The following is a 19,533-nucleotide window of genomic DNA, read 5'->3' on the forward strand; positions in this document are numbered from 1 at the left end:
TCCATAACGGTTCACACTGGGGAGGAGATATAAAAATGCAGTAATGATTATATGGTGGAATTTCATAAGGATTCTAGTAGCATCTTTTCTGACCAACATACGCTATACAGGTACACATTTGTTGGAACAAGTGGCCAAAAAAAGTGCAATGGCAAGGTAGATATGAAATGGAAAGGCACAAGAGCATTACATTCCAGTACAAACGTAATTTAAATATTCTTACGGAGTTTCAGTTTTTTTCATGTAGAACCTGAGGTTGATCTGCATTTCTTCCTCTGTAAATCACTGAAAATTGTATTTAAAAAATAGATTTAAATCCAGTAACTAAGGTGCTGAATTTTTATACTCTGCCTCAATTTGATCCTTTATGAATAAAGTATCCAGTGCTTTACTTTGTAAAAGAAGTGCTAAGACTTCAGTTGCTTTCTGGTTTTTCCCTGTCCAAGATACGTAGGCTTTCTTCTAACATTCATTTAGTTCATTTCCTTCAGCTATCTCTCAGCAGTTTCAAGTATTAAAATTAAGATTTTGGTAACTTAAAGTTTGTACTATATATCAAATTTCATGTAGAACTGTACATAAGATGATAGACATTCTTGACCATGTATTTCTGTGTAGGAAATTTCAATGATAAAACAGTGAAATTAGACCTGATAGGATGAGTTTCTGCTATACATATCTAAACATCCTGTAAGGTAAAGTTTAAGTACGCTGAATCTGACTTAACCAAAATGGGTATTAACTATTCACTTACCCATTCCTACTGAGTTTCCAGAACATGTCACTAAAAGATAAAAACATGCAAAGGTAAATAGTTAACTGAGAGCAAACACTGGCTTCTCAAAAATGTTACATGGACTTGCTTATTTAAAAAAATATTTCAAGCTGCTGGATGAGTTTTATATAATGAAATCAACTTTTAACTTTATAAACTTGTAAATACATTAGTATTTGAAAATAATCTGGGGTAATGCTGGGTAAGAGCCAGTTTCTTGTAGCGATTAAGGCATCAGGCTAGAAACCACAAGATGGTGAGTTCTAGTCCTGCCTTAGGCACAAAGCCAGCTGGGTGACCTTGGGCCAGTCACTCTCTGCCCTGGGAAGCAGGCAAGGTCAAACCGCTTCCAAAAATCCTTGCCAAGAAAACTGCAGGGACTTGTCCAGGTGGTCACCAGGAGTCAAAAACTGACTCAGCACACAAACACAACTGCTGGATAAATGAATAGAACTGTAAAACGCAGTTTCTAAATAAACACCAGTAGTTTTTCCAAAATTCTCACAAACATAATGTCACAAGCTTTCATGGACTAGAATAGATTGAGATGCAATCGTCTCTAGAATGAAAATGATGCATCACAAAATAATTACCTATACACCATGTGGAGAGTTACCATGCTGTTAACAGCCATTGCAGATAATGTGCTGACAATCTGGCAATGGTCGTATTGTATGTGCCAGTCACCATGTAGATGTTTCTTTTAGTCATTTATTGAAAGGTCTTCATGATCAGCCTAAACCTCATTAATATAAATGTGTGCATTTCTATTTCTCTGTATATGCAGTCCCACATCTTTTTTACTATTACAATCCCTTTTAGGTTTTTACCTGAATACGTTTTCTTAGGACAAAATGCAAGCTTTGATCTATTATGGTCAATTAGAGGTGACACTGCCACCATATAGACATCCCCACAGGGTATCTCAGTGATATCACAGTATTTCCGGGCTCCAGTGGATATACAGGTGAAATTTCTTTTTGAGCCATACAAATCTGTGCTGTAATTTATTGACTCTTTAGAACTGCGCCAGTATACTCGTATGCTGTTGTTGCCCAGTCTGTATAGTTTAGCCCCAGAAGGACAGCAAGCACCTATGAGAGAAAATAAAATAAATTGCAGCTTTCAGAAAGTTTTCTTTTGTGATGGACCAAGCAACAGATTCTTCAGCCAAATAAGTGACATACAGGATCCACTGAATACCTACATTTCTCATCAGTTATTGGCATTTAAAAGCATTCTATACAGATAACAGAGAAAACTGAAATGGTGTTCTCCGACTGCTCTCACTTCAGCAAAAAGAACAAGATAGGGTGCACATTTGCTGTTCAGTCATTAAGTCGTATCCAACTCTTTGTGACCCCATGGACCATAGCACGCCAGGCCTTCCTGTCCTCCACTGTCTCCCGGAGTTTACTCAAATTTATGTTCATTGCATCGGTGATGCTGTCTAACCATCTCATCCTCTGCCGTCCCCTTCCCCTTTTGCCTTCAGTCTTTCCCAGCATCAGGGTCTGTTCCAGTGAGTCCTCTCTTCGCATTAGGTGGCCAAAGTATTTGAGCTTCAGCTTCAGTATCGGCCCTTCCAATGAACAGATGCACATACAAGCTATAATGTGGTTTGTTTGGTTTTGAGATTTTGGTGTTTGTTTTGTGAACCCTGTCAATTATGGTATATTCATTAAATAATGGCTTACCTACTGTATCTTTGGTCAAAACTGAAAAATTAATGTGCTGATTCAGATGCATTACATAATATGCAAAGCCAATGAAGTGTGGGAATGGAAGTGCATAGCCATTTGGCCTATACTTCAAATATGGGCATTTAATTTTAAAAAATATCAAATCATGTCTTAGTTGCCATATTTTATTTTGTTTTTATTGCTAGAGCTTCAAAAACCAGAAGTCCAGATCACCTTCAGTCTCTTAGATAGCAACATTATATATTGGGATTAATTAGCTTTATGGCCATTAAACCATTATAAACAAGTATTAGAAGTGGTGGCCACATGCAACCAGTATGCAGCCCACACACACCTTATTTGCAAGCTCTAGAGTGGGTAAGGCCAACATTTTCAGAGCAGCTTAAAGGACTATTCTTCCCCTTAATCCTGCCTGTCTCCCAAAAAACAAGCTTGAAAATGTTTGCTCCATGATAGTAGTAACAACACTCTTTGATCAAACCTTTTGCAGCCTCTAGAGAGCCAGTCTGGAATAGTGGTTAAGACACCAGGCTAGAAACAGGGAAACCGTGAGTTCTAGTCTCACTTCAGGTGCAAAGCCAGCTGGGTGACCTTGGGCCAGTCACTATCTCTCACACATTAGGAAGAAGGCAGTGGCGAACCACTATCTTGCCAAGAGAACTGCAGGGACTCAAAGGCACACATACACACAAAAAGGTAGGGCAACAAGCTGAAAAAAGTTACCATTCCTCATTATCAGGCATCAATATCAATAGGCTGGTTCTCAAATAAGTGTAAATATCAGCTTCCCTTGCTAACATAGGAACTTTTTCAAAAATCTTGCAGACATAAAAAATTGAATTAGTTATCTATGATGTGCACCTTCATGAAGGGCATATGGGTAAAGAGTGCCACCAATGAAAGGAAGCTCATGGAGACTTTCTTGCTCTTACTGAATTCTTGGGCCTCACTAAAAGTTACGAAAGACTTTGGATGGGACATAAGGGATTACTTTGGGAAAGGAATCTGCTGCCTCTGTTCAGTTTGGATAATCTTCTTTGCAGCAACTCACACACAAAATAGGACTAGCCTTGATTTCAGCCTGGACTGGCACTGGAGATCATTTCTGGAGCATCAGTGATTCTCTAGAAAGACAGGAGCAGAAAGGAAGGGAATCCAGAAAGGCCCTTTCTGTAAGTTCCTTTTCACTAACAATTCTCAGAATTCAAGCCCATGAATATAAATTACTAACTTCATGCAAGAATTGTTTTATATTCTCACATTTCTACAGTAGTTTTAAGCAGTGATTTCATGCACTTACTAGAAGAAAATCCTTTGTATATGCAGTCAGAGACCAAGCCTGTTTCACTAACTGCTTTGACAGTCACAGTATAGTTAGTTCCACAAGTAATGCATCCCAAGAGACAAGAGGTTTGGAGCGTGTGACACCTGGCTTGTCTTTTATCTGATTCCAAAATGGTTACGTATGTCTTTGCACCAGTCCCAGAAGACCAACTGACGTTTGTTACAGATTGTGTCACTTGAGTTACTGAAAGATCAGCCGGGCAACAAGGATCTTGAAAAAAAAGAAAAGATTTAGCATTTGATACTAGCTTTCTTTTAAATACTGCATAGAGGGCCATATTCTTAAGGGGTGACTAAGGTATTTTAGCATCTTTGGTGACAGATGCTATTTATACAGATAAATTAACTGTCACTAACATGGATAATAGGTCAATTACATCTCATGTAACATACATCTTCTCATAAATATTTCAATACTGCTTGAAAAAATGGCACTGTTGCTGGGGGCTTTACTTTAGGACTCGGATTATACACCTGTTTTAGGTGGGGCCACATTCTCTCTTTAAGAGCAGGCGTGAGGTCTGGTGGTCCTCCTAGAAGCAGTGTAGTGCTGGACAACTGCATAACATCTATGGCATGGAGGTCCTTTATAATTTTGGCTAATAAACCAGCTGTGGTGCTATTTAAAGTAAGGGGGAACCGACATTTGTAATATATGCATACACTGGTGACTTCAGTTGCATTATTGCAATACATTCCTTACCTGTCTCTAATGGGACACTGAAACTAGGCAAGCTGTGTCCTGCTTCTGTACTTGCTACAGCATTGATAAACAACAGTGACCCACATGGAAGGTTATGGATAGAGCATGAATTTCCAGAACTTGTGCAATGCCACTTTCCTGCTTCTCCTTTCACAGTGACAATATACATTGCTCCATCACTGCTGGCACGCCAGTGCACACTAATTATAGAAAGAGTGTCCTTTGAGATGTTCAATATTTCTGGACTACATGGAGCTGAAAGATCATAGAAAGAGCAAAGATAAACTATATTCTTATTTATGACACATACTGCATTAAAATAGCTACACTTCATAACATCTGCAATTTTATGGAAAACCCAGTAATACAACAGCTGAAATATGCATGTTGCAATATGTCCTCTCTCTGCAACCATGTTCTTCCATATTTTTAATTTGAAATTTCAAAATAGTAATTTCCAATATTTTTTGAGATATTTACATTGTCTGTGGCACAATCTTCTCTAAAATTTATTTATTGTATTTATCTGCCCCTGGAGTCAACAAAAATGACTTTCAATAGTTTACAGCAAATTCCAAATGATCATTAGTGTCATGCCATCCATTGGGTCATTAGTGGGCAGTAATTAGTCAAAAGCTAAGCAAGGTCATATTTGGTCATACTTGGATAGGAGATCAGGGCTGTAGGCTAGACTGGCAAGTTAAAAAAAGGGGGGTAATGCAAAAACCACTTCTGTAGTGCCATCAAGAAAATTGCATGGAGATGTCTATGGAGACACTAGGAGTCCAGCTTGACTTGAAGAAAATTTTACTTAATGAAAATAGTGTAATCAAGTGCTTAACTATCTTGATATTATATTATTGGAGCAAAAAACCCCAAACAAATAAAAACCAGCCAACATTCCTTTGCTGTGAGTGTATTTAAGAGACAACAAGAAACAGTTTCCATGGGAAAAACAGTACCCAAATTTTCAAAAGAAATGCAAAGCAGTTTTATTTTAGTTGTTCTCTTGGATGTTCATCCCAATCAAAAGTAATATGAGGTGTGATAAATGTATGTAGTTTTCTTCTGCTGCTTCCAGTATAGACAATATAAGGTAGCAGTTATCAATTGTTCAAGTTTCACTGCATCTTATTATAATTACATCTTGCTTTTTAAAAAAAGGCAAAAGTAGAGTCATACCTGTTGTCACTTGTTTAGGTTCACATGACATATTGCTGCCTCTAATTTCACTGAATGAATAGACTGTGATATTGTATTGGGTGTTGCACTGGAGGGCAGAGAAGGTACATGTTGTGGCAGTATCATTGCACAGTAACTCACTGGTCTGGGCGACTGCTTTGGTTTCATACATTTCAGCACCACGGACAGGAGACCAGATAATCTGAACAGTGTCACTAGATACAAACACTAGGCTAAAATTGCTAGGGCAGCAAGGTGCTAAAAGGAAAACAAAAGAGAAGACAGGGTTGGGATTAAGAAGATATTAGAAAATAATAAAGCAAATTATTGTAGCAGAGGTGTCCAGATAAGGACTTAGTCATGGGTTCTTATGTTGTAATATTATGAGAGAAGAAATAACTGCTGGCCAGCTCTTCTGTACTTCAGAACCAAAATTCCAGGTGGCAGTGTTATTACTGTTGGTTCAGCAAGGATCTTCTAATATAAAAAGCCATCAGATCATAACTGAAAGCAGGCTTGTGCAGCCAATTTTCAGGGGTCCTTTAGACTGATTTCAGAAGACACTTCAGGACCTGCCCACTTCTTGCTATAACCCTGCCCACCCATGCAATAAGATAAGTAATCAAGGGGTGATTCCTGTAAAAATAAAAACCTCAACAAGAGGGAAAGAATGGTTGCTCATCCTTGACTTAAAACTAGATTGATACTAGCCTGGTTCTTTCATCTAAGCAATTCATTCCCCAGTCACAGATGGAATTGTTTCTGTACTGCTTAACATCATTATGGATGAAAGCTTGTCACCAGCCATAACACTTATATAATTATTGCCCTTACCATTTATTAAAACAATTGCTACTTTTGTGCAAAGTCCATCCAGATTTTTCAAATATACAGAAATAAATTGGTCCTTACCTGTAGTATAGTTAAATATGTCACCTAAAGGGCTTTGCCCTGCCTTGTTATAGGCAAAGACACTAATGAAATAGGTGAAGCCACAGTCTGATTGGAAAAGGCACTTGGTACATGATGTGTTGCAGTGCACCTCCAAGCCATCATCACTTTTCACAAAAGCCACATAATAATCACTCAGGTCAACATCTGACCATGACACAGCCAAATCTCCTGCTTCCTTCTCTTCAATGGTTATACTTTCTGGAGCACAAGGGACTGCAAAGTCAAGGTTTTAACAAAACTCACTTTAAACTTTCTCATACAAAATAAAACTCAGGACAATAATATCTGCAACAATTTTTAAAACTTCCAAGCAATGTGGTATTTGAGGAATGCTCATCTGTTGCATGTGATGTGATATGATTTTGTAGAACATCTGCTTTTATCAGTCCACCTGTGCTAAAGGTGTCAACAACTGTTGTAGCCCAGTCTAAAGCCAAAGAGGATGACTGCAGAATCAGTCCATGCTGTATAACTTACACAGAAAATGTCAGAAGCAGTGGATGTCTTTAAGGAGAATAATTCCTGTTATTTCTAGGAGCAGTAACATCTCCACTTACAAGCACATGGACAAGCACCAATCAGATCCACAAGTACATGTTATCGGTGTGTCTTTATACTATCAAGTAATCTTTGTTTTAAAATAATTTCATTAAACAGATGTCTGTACTGCACTCTACTGTAGGTATAGGAGGAAATTATTCTTGCATATGATCTAAAGAGAGCCAGTTTGGTGTGGTTAAAGGCACCAGGCTTGAAACCAGGAGACCATGAATTCTAGTCCCGCCTTAGGCATGAAGCCTGCTGGGTGACTTTAGACCAGTCACTCTCTCTCAGTGCTAGGAAGAAAGCAATGGCAAACCACTACTGAAAATGCTGCCAAGTCTTATCCAGGCAGTTTTCAGTAGTCAAGACTGACTCAAACATACACACTTGCACAAAGATCTAAACGTCTAGCTGAAATAAACTGGAGCAGAGGCAGGTTGTAAAACCGGCCTTGCAATCTTACAAGGAAGCCAATTTAAAATTCTGGATAGTTCTGTTCCATATAAGCATGACGTAATAAATTTGCATTTAAAGTCTGTATTCCAGAGCTTGATGATGAATGTATAGAATGCTCAGGGAGGGGTATCTAATCTTTCTGGGCCTTTGGGCATATTTGAAATTTGTACTCTCCCACAAAATAGCTGTCATGGAGGGCATGGTCCATTTCCAAAATGGCAGCCACATTGAATATGGCCATTTACCAGGTGGCAAACTGATTAAGATATTCACTGTTATATCCTCTATCCTATTCCAGAATGGTCCCTTTTATCTCTACTCAACTGTCTTCATTCAGCAAGATGACAGCATACTTCCTAAAAAAAAACACTGGTTACAGTTACCTGCCATTTTTATTTTCTAAAAATGTCTATGGAGCATCCGAGGGCCCAAAACATTCTTGTATGACAAGATGATGCAAAACACTAGCATGTGACAGAAAATCAGTTTTGAAAAGAATCTTTTTTTTAAATATAATGTTTCTTCATTATTTTCTATATTTCCTGTATATATTTGTCTATCATAATGGCACTTAATATCTGCTTTTCAGCGCCAGTAAATAACTAACTTTTACTCTTGTTGTAATGGTATGTGGGAATGACCTTGAGGGATGAGGGGAGGAGATGCTGCCTAGGGAACAATCAGATAAAAAGGGGCGGAGCTGCAGCTGCATAACCGGCAAAGAAAGAAACTTAGGAAGGATCCGCCCTAATGTATCAGGCTGTTAAAAGTGACAGTGGGAGATCTGTATTTCCATACTTGCAAGATTCTGTTAATGTAGCCTTACAATAAACTAAAATTAGTTCATCTGGTCATGTTTCCTGTCTGGTTTACCTGGGAGGGCTGACACTTGCATTTGGGACTTAATATCCGTAGACTGAGTTGCCTTACTCATTATGATCTCTTTTCTAAAAAAATGCGGGGGTTGGGGGTGTATTGATTGGCTTCTCCCTGGACAGTGGGCAGACTATGCATATTTTAAATACAATAATAATATAAAGTTGTATTAAAAATTGGAACCAATCAAGACACCTAGCATTATTAAAATAGCAGTAATAACTGCTATTTTCCACCAATGGACTTTAGTTACCAGAGGATGTTCCAAAAAACACTTCTATAGGCTATCACTAGATGGGCAAGGTAGTACAGGAAAAGATAATCCTCTTGGTCAGAGTAGGAAACCTGACGTCCTCCAGATATTGTCGGACTGCAGCTCCTGAGATTCCCATCAACATGGACAAATGGGAAGAGATGCTGAATGTTCAGCACAGCAACGTTTGGAGGCACACAGGCTTTCCACCTTTGCAGATATTAAGCTGAACAAGCAAATAAACAAATTTATGCAATGTGTTAAAAGGTGTCCAAAAAAACCAGCTCTTGTTCCTTTGTACTTGGTAATTTTTAAACTGTAGTTGGGGTTACCATGTTGTGCAACTGTGCCTTTTTCTACAACCCATAAATAAAAAAAATATATGGCTCAGCATGATGTGTCAACCCACCCTGTGATGCCTTTTCTCTAACAGCTGGCTCATGAAAATAGTCGTGTCTTTCTGTCTCACATTTCTCTGTGCAATATAATGTGGGATTGCGGGTGTTCACATACCGGTTTTGAAAATCACAGCCTCCGTGGGTGTGCTAGATCCAGCTTCGTTGCTTGCTACAACAGCCAGGGAATACTCAGTCCCACACTCTAATGATGAGATAGTGCAGGAAGTGGAAGTCGAGCTACAGTTCCATTTGGAAGTGTTGCTATAGACTGCAATGCTGTAACTGGAAGCTCCTTCTGTTGGCAAACAAGAAACGATTGCTCCCAAAGGTCCACTGTCAAAAACCACTTGAACATCTCCTGGTGCACGTGGCCCTGGAATATATTTTTAAAAACATTCCACAGTCATTTGAGAAAAAACAAAGCCAAAAAGTACTTTTAATCAAAACTCTATAACCTGGTTCATCCATCATGCTAAAGTTAAGGTGTAGTTTGTTCTGTTCTGGTTTATTGTTTAGTTTAGAGCAATTGTCAAATCTTGGTTTACTGTATGAAACCATCCAAATGTGGCTTACTCAACAAAGTTAAGCAAATTCTGGGTTGGTTTGTTTGATTTATATTACCGCCCCTCTCCCCCAATGGGGGACTCTGGGCGGTTTACTATTTTAAAAAAATCGTATTTTGGATTCATATTTTGTGTGGAATATGAATCCAGCCTATATGAGTACTTACATTTCTAGCAGAGGTGCCTGCAACAGAGGAGCCAAGGTGGCCAAGATGGTAGCCCCAACTGTATGACTGAAGCCCTGACCTTTGGCCCTCCCATTGTAGATGCCCCTGATGTTTGGTAATAATTTTGCTTACTATGCCTAATCTGAAGATCAGTTTTAAGAACTGATTATATTTTCACTCCTTGTTCATCCTCTTCAACAGCCAGTGCCATTGACATTTCAAAGAAAATAATGATATTGAAAACACAATAGTTATTCAAGCTGCCAAATCCATGGACAGTAAACAAGAACCTTTTTCTTTCATCATTATTACATGTATTGAAATTTAACTGTTCCTTGCAAAAAGATGCTGGCTATGTATTTCAGTATGCCTCTTACTTGTTCTTTGATTGTAGGTAAAATCATCTCCAGGTATCCCGTTAATATCCCATGCATATACCTTGAGGGTATAGAGGGTTCCTGGATCTAAACTGGAAAATGTCAGGGAGTTGCTGGTGGTATTTTCTTTTAACATACTACCCAAACCATCTGATCTCATGATAGACACAGAGAATCCAACAGCCATATATACAGCATTCCAGCTCACCACAATGTTGTTACAACTTGGGGAATTTGCTATCAGCTTTGGGGCAGCAAGCACTGTGAATGAGGAAATACAGATTAGATTTAGTGAGATGTTGTACATGTGCACATGGAGGCAAGATATCAGTCTAAGTTAGTAATGGTAGTGCTGTTTCTTAGACAATGCTCATAACGAAGTAATGTATGGCTCTCTGCTATAAAGAGTACATACATTATAAATATCTATAAGGGTTCAATATTTTATGGATCCTAATTCCTTAACAGACAATAATAGGGGATGGGAAAGTGTAGAACTTGAAAAGATATACTGTAAAGTGTGTAAGTCAACACTGAACACAGATGAACTGACAGCCAATACAGCTGCCCCAAGCTGGTTTGTATTATTGTTTAACAACACCTATACAATAGTGAAAGTTGCACCAAATGAAGTTTCTAAATCTTTTCAAGAGAAGGCCCAGGTAGAGTGCATTACCATATTCCATCACTGAAGGTATGTGGCCAAGATGTTAGGCAGAATAAGTTTTCCAGTAAGAGACGAACACATCAGATACAAAATATTCCTAGCCAGCTGAAGTCTTAGACCCAATGAACTTCTTAAATTAGCCTCTTAACCATAAAACTGCATTCATATTTTTATTGTGATGAAAACATCTTAGTCTTTCATTAAGTTATCATTTTCAATTTCCTCTGCCTCACCCATTCATTTTCACCATAATGACAGCTTGTTCAGAAATCATACTGCTGCCACTAGATAATTAAGCAAAAATATATAATTGACACTCCATACCAACCTTTTAGTTGTGTCCAACTTTTGGGGGGGCCAAGGATCATTCTTGATCTTTTAATGGTGTGTCATGCAATCACACTCCAAGTAGTGAAGGAGGCCAGGACAAAGACAAAACTAATGAAGTAAATTGCATTGCAATTTAAACTGAATTAAAATTAAATACAGTTAACATGACTACGGTCTAGTCATGTATTTAACAATGTCCTTCATATTCAAAATTACCACTTGGAAGTCTCTGTGAACCATGCTCAAGCTTCTGAGGTGTGCATATAATGCTGGGCACTTAGGCTGTATCTCTAGTTTGGATTATCTCTTCCAGCAACTTTGGGCAAATTAATTAAATCTCCACCTCCAGAAAAGGAAGGCTTTTGAAATATTCAAGAGGGAAAAACATGCCTAAGATATTTAACCAACTTTCATTTACCAGAAAAGCCTAAAACATTGTTCTCTTTCATACTTATTTGGTTTCCATTGCATCCAGTGCCACTATCTTCTGATAAACTCCCCCTTCCAAGCAAAGGACTCAAGAATGGAGAAGGGTGGATCATAGCCATTTTCATTCTGCACTTACTCTTGAAGAATGGAGTCCATTTATCTTTTCACTGCCTTCCATGACCATGTTCTTTTTCTTCCCTAAATTCCCTTCTCTTATTCCTGCAGGCAGCAAAAACCCTGTAACAGCTCACCCCAGAAGGGAATGAGAGGAGGCTTGGAAACATAAAACTTAATTGGGAGCTAACATATTTATGTATGTACTGTATGTATGTATGTATGTATGTATATATTATTTCAATTTCTATATGCATATTTGACAGATTCTTCCTACTAGATCCCAACAATCATGCATTACACATGCATTTTTTCTTCCACTCATCCTACAAGGAGATGATCTAAATTTACTCCATACTCTCCCATTTTAATCCTCACAATTTCTGATGGGATAACCTAGAAAGACAAGATGCTTGCTTGTCTTCACCCATAGAGGCTAGGATGGCTAGGATTTTTACATTCAGACAAATGTATTTTACTTTTAATGTTTTAATTGACTTGGCTTCATATTCTCCTTTGTGAATGTTAATTTGAATTATAAACCATCTTGAGTGTTAGTTTCAAACCGAATTAACTTTAACTTAAAAGTTAAATAAATGAATAAATACAACTTTTCTAGATAAGCAAGCCTATCTGATCTAGCATCCACAGATGTTTATGGGAAGCTGGAGAGCAGTTAGAATTCTGGAGCATATTACTTCTGGTTCTAGAGTAATATACAGCTATTAAGTCTAGTGATGATGTGCCACAGACCTTCTCTAGGATGGCCTTTCAGATCTTCCAATGGTGCGTCCATAGCCACTGTATTTGAGTCCATCCACCTTGCTGCTAGTCATCCTCTTTTTCTCTTGCCACCTTTCCCAGTATAATAGACTTCTCAAGAGAGCAGAGTCTTCCCATGATGTGTCCAAAGTATGATAATCTGAGTCTGGTCATTTGTGTCTCAAGTGAGAACTCTGGGTTGATTTGTTCCATGAGTAGGTCTAGTAGTCATAAATAACTAACTTCACTGACATTAGTAAATGAAGGGACTCCGTGCTTCCCAGATGTTGCTGAACTGCAATTCTCAGCATCCCTCACCAATGGCCACTGTAGCTGAAACTACTGAGAGTTGTTTTTTATCTGAAAGGCCTCGAGTTCCCTATCCCTATGATCTCTGTATTTGCTTAAACTCTTTTTAAAGCAATTGAATTTGTCATCACTGCAGCTTGTGGTGATCAATTCTATCACCAGTTTGTTTATTTATAAAATGTACTGATCACCTCAGTCCGAGGAACTCTAGATGGTGAACAGTTCTAAACTATAATTCCAAAATTAATACATAATGCAAAGCAGTAATAACCATTCTGGTGCTACATATAGCAGTGTACTGCAAGGACACAGAGCACACATACTGCCCTTGTTGGGGGGGGGGGTCTTTTCTTTTATTATCTTTTTTGTTCTGCTGCCAGCACAAACCCCTTTGAGGTCTCAGAAATTGTTTAAGTCTGTAAGTAACATAACTGGGTGGAACTGCAAATATATAGGATAACATAGATACTTGGTGAGCAAAGTGACTTTTATTAAATACAGATAGTCCTCACTTAACCACATTAATTGGGAATGGAATTTCCTTTTGCTAAACAATGAGGTCATAAAGCACATCATGTGACCGCACTGCTTAGTGATGGAAATTCCAGCACTTTTGGTTGCCGTCGTTAAGCGAATCACTGTGGGTCGTTAAGCGAGGACATCACATGGTCACCATTTGTGACCTCCTGCTGGCTTCCCCATTGTCTTTTCTTGTAGGAAGGTGGCAAAGAAGGTTGCAAATGGTGATTACGTGACTGCGGGATGCTGGCATGTCACAATTGCGAGCCAGGCACCAAGTGCCTGGATCTCAATCATGTGACTGTGGGGATGCTGTGATGGCTAGAACTTTGAGGGCCAGTTGTAAGTACCACTTGTTCATGCTGTCATTAAGTTCAAATGGTTGCTGAACGAGTGGTCGTTAAGCGAGGACCATCTGTAACTAAAAGTGTTTTAAAACAGGTTAACTGAGTTTTAGAAATTAATTATATCCCATGCTGAATATATATTAAGGGAGGATGGATTGAAAGGAAATGAGCGTGGTTTTAAAATTGGAGAAAGAAAAATCAGTAATATGCGCTATGCTGATGATACTATTCTGTTAGCCAAAAATGCAAAGGATCTGTAAGCTCTAGTAATAAGGTCAAGCAGCACAGTGAAAAAAATGGGACTAAAGTTAAATACAGACCAGATTAAGGACAATAATAACCTGGGAGGAGGAATGTAGTGTTGACACCCTTTGATTGGCAGTTTTGCTACCCAATCATTATATGCGGATAAATATTTTTAAATGAACTAATAGCATTCGTATTTTCCTTTTACTCAAAAGCTATTAAGGGCTCTAAAGCAGTAACAAACATCCTCCTAAAGTTAAATAAGGGGATTGAGGCAGTTTGGCAGGGCTATGCGGCACTTTGGATTCAAGACAAAGAGTGCATGTGTACTACCTGCCTGCAACTCTTTAAAGCAGCCATATCTTTTCCTGGGTTTACATGCCTGCCCTCTGAAGCTGCAGCACCAGTCCAGGAAAGGATGTGTTTGTTTCATTGGCAGGCACTACAGGAGCACCCTCATATGTTCTGAAGAATTTTTCTGCCTCCACATCCAACGCTTTGCACAGCCCTAGTTTGGTTGCAGAACTCACCTGAGTATTTAATAACTAGAATAATGTCTGAATAAAAACAAAAAGTACCTGTCCTTGCTTTCTTTGAAGGTGAGGATTGACTTCTTCCTCCTGTGTTTATAGATCGGACTGTGATTTTATACAGCGTAGCAGCCTTCAGTTCTGTCACAGTCCCTGGTGAGTTTGTGACTATTGTTTCAATGAACATTTCTCCATCTTGTGCTGTCAGCAGATAACTGGATGCCCCCGCAACAGCCGCCCATTCCACTGTGATACTGCTACTCAATTTGGAATAGGCTTGGTCAATCATGGGAATCTCAGGAGCTTAAACGAAGGGAGGAGAAGCTCAATCATTTCAAAGTCAAGACATGTCAGTATTGAAGGCTGCTGAACATGGCTGTTCCTTTCAAAGATACGGATTCTGATACCTTGGATGCCTCTCTTTTACTCTGTTCATAATTTGTTTTCCTTAGCAGTACCTGGTGCTAGAAACATAACAGAAGGCTGCACTGTGGTGAGTACATGAAAACTTTTTTAGAATAGAGAAAAAATTATGGGCAGGGGAAGAGAGAGCTCATGAAGGGATGTGATAGAAAAAAAGACTGCTGACTGCATTCTCAAACAGTCAGCAATTTCACAATAAAGAGGGTTTCAGAAACCTTGGCAGTTTTCCAGGAGCAGTTCTAATGCAAGAAAGGTGAGCTCTTCTTGAACAATATTTCCCTTGTATGAAGCCAGTACATTCTTTCATTCAGTGCTTGCTAACTGGCTACTCAGATACATCCCACTTTTCCACCATTTGCAAGGATGATGAGCCAGTTAATAAAAGTCTGCACTAGTAAGAAACGATTCAGAAAAAGGAGGAATAGTAGCGGAAATGACATGTCTTTATTTATACTTCACTGCAAGTATTTTTCATCAAAATCACATTTAAATCTTCTCTTCACAAAATAAAGACTTCTGGGCAAGTAAAACCCAAAACAGTGTTTTATTTTATTTCATTACAGAAATCCTCTATGCATTGAACTGTTTTATTGTACACTGCTCTCATTAAACACATGAGATGAATATACTTCAAAGGATACTGTGGATGCTTTATCATTCAGATTTCCAAATTGAAGCAACCAATTCCCCGATGAATTGCAGGAAACCCAGGAGAAAGGATTGAAAAGGATGAATCAAATAGGCCACACTCCCATGATACGCTTACTGAAGTCAACACATCTTTTACAGTTCACAATGAATTATAAACTAACCACCCAGATCAAAATTAGCTAAATTTGTTGGAAGTCCTGGCAAATCCAGCATGCCTCATTAACATGTAAATTGAGTTGTCCCACAATGCAACTCTGAGGAAGCTGTTTGTTGCCACTCCTACTTCCTCTTTCTCTCTTTCCCCTTCTTCCACCCAGGGAGAAGCAAGCATGCTGTTCTGCTCTCCATTCATCAGGGCCATGTGCTCCAGCCTTGATAAAGAAGTCTGGCCTTTTCTTCTATGCAGCTCTTGGCAGCTGTAGGGCTGAGAGTTTAGGGCAAAACTAAATATTTAGAAAGAAAAGAAGAACAAAGGAGCTTCATCTTTTCCACCAAGATGGATGTAGCAGAAGCAACAATAAAGTCAGTAAGAAATTCTTTTACTTATCTTGACCTAATCTGTCTAAGCATGTGATTCTTTATGCTTGGGGGGGTTGAGTGTGTAAGATCCATAACCTGTGTTTCTCTGACATGTTCACTGAGGCTATCTAAGATAATTTTCTTTTTCTGTGCCAGTTTCTCAGCTGTGTTATAAGCTCTGATCCATTTCAGTGGTTCTAGCAGGCCACTAAATTGGCTTCAAAATTGTCATTGGCTAGTTTGTGATTCAGTAACAGACAACCCTAGCTTGTGAAGGGGGAAGTGCAGTTGATAGATTAGCTGATACGATTTTTCAGCAACCCCATTAGCACTAAGAACATAGATCTAAAAGGAAGATTTGTGAGAGGAATGTGCTTCAAGTTGTGCAATTTATTTCCATTTTGTTTATAGTGAGAAGAGGGATTCAGGGTACCAGAGTACAGCCCAATTCTTGAACTTCTGAATGGAGGGCTAGTAAAAATGAAAAAGAGGAAATGTCTTTTCACTAGTTAGACTGTTGAGCCATGTATGTCACTATCGTTCATACAAACCTTTTCCAATGTGGCACTCTCCAGATATTCTGGGGAATAAGAATATAACTCTCAGAATCCCAGTCATGCAATTTTCATTTCTTAAACTATATGATACTAACCTGTTAACTGTATTATCTGTGTTTCAGCCAATATAACCCCATTTTTATCAATGGCATCCACCGTTACAGTGTAAACTGTGTTGGGGGCTAGTGATGACAGAGTACCTACAAGTGTAACATCATTGAAATGGGCCAGCAGAGTATGACCCAAAGTGTTTACAGGGATTGCCATGACTCTGTAAGAAAAGACATCTGGAATTTTGGGCCATCGAAGAGAAACAGTTCTTGATGTCACATCATAAACAGATACTGTGAAACCTGCAAAACGGATACAAAAGTCATATTCAGTTTTCCCCAACATACCAGCTATAGTCTAAAAGATAGGGCATATCAACATCATTAAGCACATATCAGTAATTCTCTTCGTCTTGGAATCCTAGCATCTAACACACCACGTTTTCAGGGCCTCACCAAACGAAAATGTTGTGGATTTTTTGAGCAAAGTAATAACAATCTGATATAAAATCAATATATATTTGTTGTGTAGAAATCTGTGTGAATGCCTAGAATTGTCCATTTTGAATTTACAAATATTCTTCTCTGCATCCCTAGCAGACAATAGATCCCACATAACTGAAACCTTAAAGATTATGGCTATTTCTGTGGTGCAGTTTCTCCATTTACTGTTCCTCAGCATCCTTTTTGCATTGTGGTAACCAGAACTGGACATAGCATTCCAGGGGCAGTCTGACCAGTGCAGCATAGAGTGGTACTATCCCCTTCCATGGTCTTAACACTACACCTCCGTTGATGTACCCCAAAACTGCATTGGCTCTTTTACAGCACATCGCAGGCTCATGTTTAACCTGTGGCCTACCAAGACACCCAGATTCTTTTTGCAAGTACTATTGCTAAGCCAGGTATTGGCTATCTTGTTCTTGCCTAAGTGCAGAACCACACATTTCTCACCACTGAACAATTTGTTGGATAAGGCCTGATGTTCTAGTATATCAAGATCATTTTGAAGCTTGAGTCTGTCTTCTGGAGTATTCGCAATCCCCTCCCCCAGCTTGTACAAATTTTATGGGTATCTCTTTTACAGTATTCCCTCATCTAAGTCATTTATGAAGATGTTGAAGAATACTGGGTACAAGGTCAGAACCCTGAGGTATCCCACTGTATAGCTCCTTCCATGTGCACACATACCCATTAAGGACCATGTATTAGCTACAGTTGTTCAGCCAACTGTGAATCCATTGGGTAATGTGATTATCTATCCCACATTGTTCCATTTTATCAAGAAGGAGGCTATGGTCAAATGCCTTACTGAAGTCTAAGTACATTACAGGTATTCCTCGCTTAGTGGCCACAATCGGGCCAGCAACTCCATTGCTAAGCACTGCGATCACTAAGTGGCAAATCATGTGACTGCAACAGACTTACGACGTCACTTCCCATTCGACTGTTAAATGACTCACTGTGGCTGTTAAATGAAACATCACAGGACCACAATTTGCAATTTTATTTCTGTGTTCTCCATTAACTCTGCTTGTTGCAAGCAAGTTGAGAAGCATACAAATGGCAATTATGTGACTGCACGACAGTGCAATGGTCATAAATGTGCGCCGGTTGTGAAGCACCCAAATGGTGACCACAGGTCAGCAGGATGCTGCAGTGGTTGTAAATGTGAGCACTGGTCAAAAAGCTTGTTTTTTTTATACCGTAATAACTTCGAATGGTCACTAAACAAGGTAGTAAGTAAGTGAGGACTACCTGTACATCCACAGCATTCCCTTGGTCCACTAATCTAGTCACATTGTCAAAGAAAGCAATAAGATTTGTCTGGCACAACATATTTTTAAGAAATCCATACTAGCTTCTGTTAATCACCCTGTTCATTTCTAAGCACTTGGAAACCCACTGCTATTTTATCTTTTCTAGGATTTTCCCAGGTATTAATGTTAAGCTGATTGGTCTGTAGCTTACTGTAGTATATCAGCCGCCTAGAGACCCTCCTCAGGGGAAGATGGGCGGTGATAAAATTTGATAAATAAATAAATAAAATCAATCAATCAATCAACAGTGGATTGAGTTGTGTGTTACAGTACAGATTAATTTTTTTCCTGTACTATCTCAAAAAATGTAATATCAAATAATGCAAAGCAAAGAAATAATTTAGTAGGAATTGGGTAACTTTATTGGGTGCCTGGGTAAACTTATAACAGAATCCTATGTATATCAACTCAACAGTAAATTCTTTTCAGTTCAGCAGAGCTTAATTCCTTGTTGCATACAGGTTTGAAACAAAAGTGAGATAATAAATATCAAATACCAGCAAAATATCAAGTGGAAACACTAAGGAATATTTATCAAAATTTTGGAGTGCTACACTGGGCCAAGAATAAGGTAAAATAAAGATATGCACAAAGAAACTGAATTTCAACAAAACTTTTTTTTTAACCAGCAAAGGCCATTTTTCTCCACTAAATATATTTATATATAAAAATTTTATATTTATAAAATATAAATTATTATAAATTATGTATCAAATAATTAAAAGTTATTAATTATTATAATTTATTTATAAAATATAAATTTCACATTATATTTTATATAATTATAAAATCAAGCAGGTATATTTAGTTTTTGAACCTTTTGGAGTAGAAACAGAAATATCACAAGGAATGATACGCCGTTTCTTTTTCCTTAATGTACTGTACTTCTTAAACGAAGTTATGCATGTCAACTCTGATATGCACTGAGTAGCTATTAATATTTTACGATTATGGTTACCTTCAAAT

The 19,533-nt window shown here is 38.4% G+C and overlaps 1 protein-coding gene across 3 annotated transcripts; it reads right to left on the reverse strand.

Moving 5' to 3' along the window:
- Positions 1-179: 179 nt before the first annotated feature.
- FNDC7 (fibronectin type III domain containing 7) lies at positions 180-17,034 on the reverse strand. Of its 3 annotated transcripts, XM_063298363.1 has the most exons (11): positions 16,793-17,034; positions 14,596-14,850; positions 10,295-10,555; positions 9,303-9,560; positions 6,620-6,874; positions 5,708-5,965; positions 4,526-4,780; positions 3,779-4,033; positions 1,606-1,869; positions 755-784; positions 180-285 (listed from the first exon to the last, which is right to left on the reverse strand). In XM_063298363.1, exons 1-11 carry the CDS (start codon positions 16,962-16,964, stop codon positions 230-232), a joined length of 2,319 nt encoding a protein of 772 aa, XP_063154433.1. In that variant the 5' UTR covers positions 16,965-17,034; the 3' UTR covers positions 180-229. The 3 variants fall into 3 exon arrangements, with proteins under 3 accessions (XP_063154433.1, XP_063154431.1, XP_063154432.1); XM_063298361.1 differs by lacking the exons at positions 180-285; positions 755-784; positions 16,793-17,034 and having other exon boundaries at positions 1,337-1,869; positions 4,610-4,780; positions 14,596-14,875; XM_063298362.1 differs by lacking the exons at positions 180-285; positions 755-784; positions 6,620-6,874; positions 16,793-17,034 and having other exon boundaries at positions 1,337-1,869; positions 14,596-14,875.
- Positions 17,035-19,533: the final 2,499 nt, after the last annotated feature.

Source organism: Candoia aspera, chromosome 3 (assembly GCF_035149785.1).
Source record: "Candoia aspera isolate rCanAsp1 chromosome 3, rCanAsp1.hap2, whole genome shotgun sequence".
NCBI lineage: Eukaryota > Metazoa > Chordata > Lepidosauria > Squamata > Boidae > Candoia > Candoia aspera.